This window comes from Triturus cristatus, chromosome 10 (genome assembly GCF_964204655.1).
Source record: "Triturus cristatus chromosome 10, aTriCri1.1, whole genome shotgun sequence".
Classification (NCBI taxonomy): Eukaryota; Metazoa; Chordata; class Amphibia; order Caudata; family Salamandridae; genus Triturus; species Triturus cristatus.
In genome coordinates this window covers 580098509-580102335 of record NC_140593.1, presented here as the reverse complement: position 1 = coordinate 580102335, position 3827 = coordinate 580098509, and the positions used below count along the sequence as shown (strand labels likewise).

Sequence of the window (3827 nt, the reverse complement as noted above, 5' to 3'; positions counted from 1 at the left end):
AGTGAGAGGAGCTACAACAGGGCACACAGATCTACACGCTGTGTCATTGAGCGAACCTTCGGAATCCTGAAGAGCCGCTTCCGGTGCCTGCATAAGAGTGGAGGCGCACTGCAATACAGCCCTGAGACCTGCTGTAAAATCGTGGCAAGCTGTGCAATGCTACACAACATGGCAATGAGGAAAGGCACCACAATTGATGTGAGCGATACAGACACATCGGATGACGAGCGCCCTGCTCCCCCTGCCAGACCAGCACCAGGAGTTGGGGCAGCTGCTGGACGCCAGAGACGGACTGAGATCACACAAAACTACTTTTAGGTGAGTGTTGAGGAAATGAGACTACAAAGCCTGATGATGTGTCAAGTGTTTAATCACACTTAACATGAAAGAAATTGTAATTGTCCCCAGCACATGTTGTACACACAGTGCAGAGAAGGCACAAGAAATAGGGCAAACAGCCTTTTGCGGGTTAATGCACCCGTGTTGCAGTCAGTGTCCCCGCAGATGATCACCTCCGTCGGTGCCGTCCAGGGTGGTTGACCCCCATGGTGCGCCCTTGGCCTGCTACCTGTCTGCCACTGCGGCGTCTTTCACCTGGCAAGGTTGGAGTGATGCTGCTGCGACTCGATGTGTCCTCACTCTCAGCAGAGGCCATTAGTGCGCTGCCACCTGCATTGGCTGTCTGCAGCTGTTCCACAGCAGTGGTCACCTGCGCCAGCCCTCGCGCTATGTCCTGGCAGCAATGTGCCATGTCCACCTGCATGGTTACGCTTCTGCGTGTGAGTGCGCTGGTGGTGGTGCAGAGGCGGTTGACTGCCTTGGTGTAATTGTGTAGCCGTGCATTGGCACGTCGTCCAGCCCTGTCATTGGCAGCTTGGGTGTCCCTCAAAGTGGCACAGAGCTCTCGTATTGCCGCTACCATGCTGCGATTGTCCTGATGTAGGCGGCCTAGCTGGCGACTCATTGACCGCATTGCCTTGCTTTGCAGGCGCTGTTCCTGCAACATGCACTGTTCCAAGCCGGAGAACACGGTGCCTTCTCCTTCTGTTGCAGTGCTGCTCCTGGGCCTTGACCTGGAAATGGCCTGTTCCCTTTGCCTTGGTGTTGGTGCGTCATGACGGGGCATGTCTGTCACACCCTGACTCCCCTCTCTCCTGTCGGTGTCATCGCCTGTTGCTGGGACTTCATCCTCAAATGGAGGCAGTGGGGGCACATGTGCGCGCTTCCTGCGCTGAATTGGCTGCTGCTCTGTCTCATCGCTGGAGTCCGCAGGGTCTGCAGGCTCCTCTCCCTCAGCGCTGTCTTCTTGTGGCATGGCGTGTGCTGTGGATGTAAAGGGGACTATATGAGTTTGTGTTACTGTCTGCATGTGGCACTCAATAAAGTTACAAATCTTTGACGGCTAATCTCTGACACATTTCTATTCAATGATCCCCAAAACACATATGTTGCATTTACTTGTGATGGTGTCATGGACACACAGTCAGACACAGTACTACGAGTACCATGATGCATTGCTGGGTGTGCTGTAAGACCTGGGCTGGATTGGCATGTTGGGAGTTAACTATGCGCATTTGGGGGAGTGTGCAAGGGATGGGGAGGAGTGCAGGGTGATTTGGCATGCATCTTACCTTGTCTGCTGGATGAGGGGTCGGAGCTGTCGATTGCAGCCACACCACCAACGCTCTCAGGCAGGAGGGTTGACTCCACAAGCTCCTCATGGGGGGTTGGCTGCTCTGCAGTGGATGGTCCTCCTCCAGTCTGACTGGCATCCTTGAGTCTGGCTGCCACCCTCTCCTTGGACCTCTGGCGCATATCATACCACCGCTTGCGCAGCTCCTCGATGGTGCGTGTGGTGACTCCAACAGCATTCACCTTGCTCTGTATTTCCAGCCAGATTTTCCTCTTCCTGGCCTCTGGGACTTTGAGTGCCTTCTTCCCAAACAGGAGCTCATGGCTGCAGACCATCTCCTCAATGAGGACCTCCTGCTCCTTTTCTGAAAACTTGTGTTTTCTCTTTCTTTTTTCTGCATCTTTGCCCTGCTGGTTTTGTTTGGGATCCATTGCTGGTTGCTGTCTCCAGGAAAGCCTCCTCACACTCCACAAGCAGCCTCTGGGTGTGGCTCAGGTGAGCAGGTGCAGGCAATCACTACAGTTTCCTGTTTGTGATGTCATCAGCCTGCACCAGGCTTGCAGATTCCCGTTTTTGCGATTTCTTATTTAGCGAATTTCGCTATTAAGAAATCGCAATACGGGATTCTGCGAATTATTTGCGATTTTTAAGGAATCGCAAATGATTAGCGATTTATTTTATACATCCCGTTTAGCGAATCTGATTTTGCGAATCGCAAATTCTCGCAATTTGAGATTCGCTAAAGGGGAGTTTGATACATATGCCCCTTTGTTACAGAACGCGAAGGTACTGCCTTGTCAGTACTCACACAGGAACAAGCAGGAGCACACAAACCATGTGCTTATTTTTCTAGTACATTAGATCCCGTAGCTCAGGCTTTGCCTGCGTGCCTGAAATCAGTAGCAGCGACAGCTTTAGCAATCAGACAAAGCGATGCCATAGTGTTAGGACATCCATTGACAGTTCAAGTACCACATGCAGTAGAGGTTCTTGTAAATAGAACGCAAACACAACACTTGACTATAGCGCGACTTACAGGGTACGAACTTACATTGTTTCAGCCACACATAGAAATCAGACGCTGTAACACATTGAATCCTGCCACACTTTTGCCAGTAACCGGAACAGACCCACTAGCCCATGACTGTATTGATGTTATTACAATCACGACGAAACCCAGACAAGACTTAACCGATGTCCCATTGTCAGATCCAGACCTGACATTATATGTAGATGGTTCATGTATGAGAACAAATACAGGAGAGTTGGTGGCTGCTTACGCAGTCACAACAGATACTGAAGTCATTGAAACTAATCGTATAAATACTTTGTCAGCTCAAGCCGCAGAGCTTATTGCTTTGACACAAGCCTGTATTCAAGCCACAAGTAAAAAAGTCAACATATACACTGATTCACGTTATGCATTCGGAGTTGTACATGACTTCGGCGTGCTGTGGCGAGAGAGAGGTTATTTAACTTCCCACGGTGCCCACATTCAGCACGGACCCCTCATTCATGCCCTATTAGATGCAATACATCTACCCACTGCAATATCAATTATGAAATGTAAAGCTCATACGAAGATTACTGATGTCATTTCTCAAGGCAATGATCTAGCCGATAGAACAGCTAAACAGACTGCTCAAGCTCAAACCTCCGACATGACAAAGACAATAGTCCCGATGCCGACACATTGTATGACAGTTAAAGATCCTACCCTTGACGTAATTGACATACAGACACATGCTACACCAGACGAAATAAAGAAATGGACTGAATTAGGAGGGATCCAAACGGACCAAGGATGGATGATGAAGGAAAAGTCTGTGTGGTTCCTTCCTGATTCAATGGTCCAAGTTATAGTTAACACTATACATAGTCCAGCACATCTAGGAGAAAAAGCTATGCTAGACAGCATTCAACACATTTGGTTCAATAAACATTTACGAGCAGCAGCCAAACAAAAGGTCCGTACCTGTATGATCTGTTGCCAGTTCAACCCAGGAAAAAGCGTTCCCGTAGAACAAGGTGGATTTCATCCTCCTAATCACCCTTTTGAAGTCCTCCAGATGGATTATATCCAGATGGAACGATGTCGAGGATTCAAATATGTTCTCGTAGTTGTCTGTGCTCTTTCCCGTTGGACGGAGGCATACCCGGTTTCAAATTACACTGCCCCGACTACTGCCAAACA

At 49.4% G+C, this 3827-nt stretch overlaps 1 protein-coding gene across 1 annotated transcript; it reads right to left on the bottom strand.

The window, feature by feature from the left end:
- Positions 1-359: 359 nt before the first annotated feature.
- Positions 360-2064, bottom strand: LOC146789759 (uncharacterized). Its single transcript, XM_085631193.1, has 2 exons — positions 1632-2064; positions 360-1323 (listed from the first exon to the last, which is right to left on the bottom strand). Exons 1-2 carry the CDS (start codon positions 2062-2064, stop codon positions 509-511), a joined length of 1248 nt encoding a protein of 415 aa, XP_085487319.1. The 3' UTR covers positions 360-508.
- Between the last annotated feature and the right edge of the window lie 1763 nt (positions 2065-3827).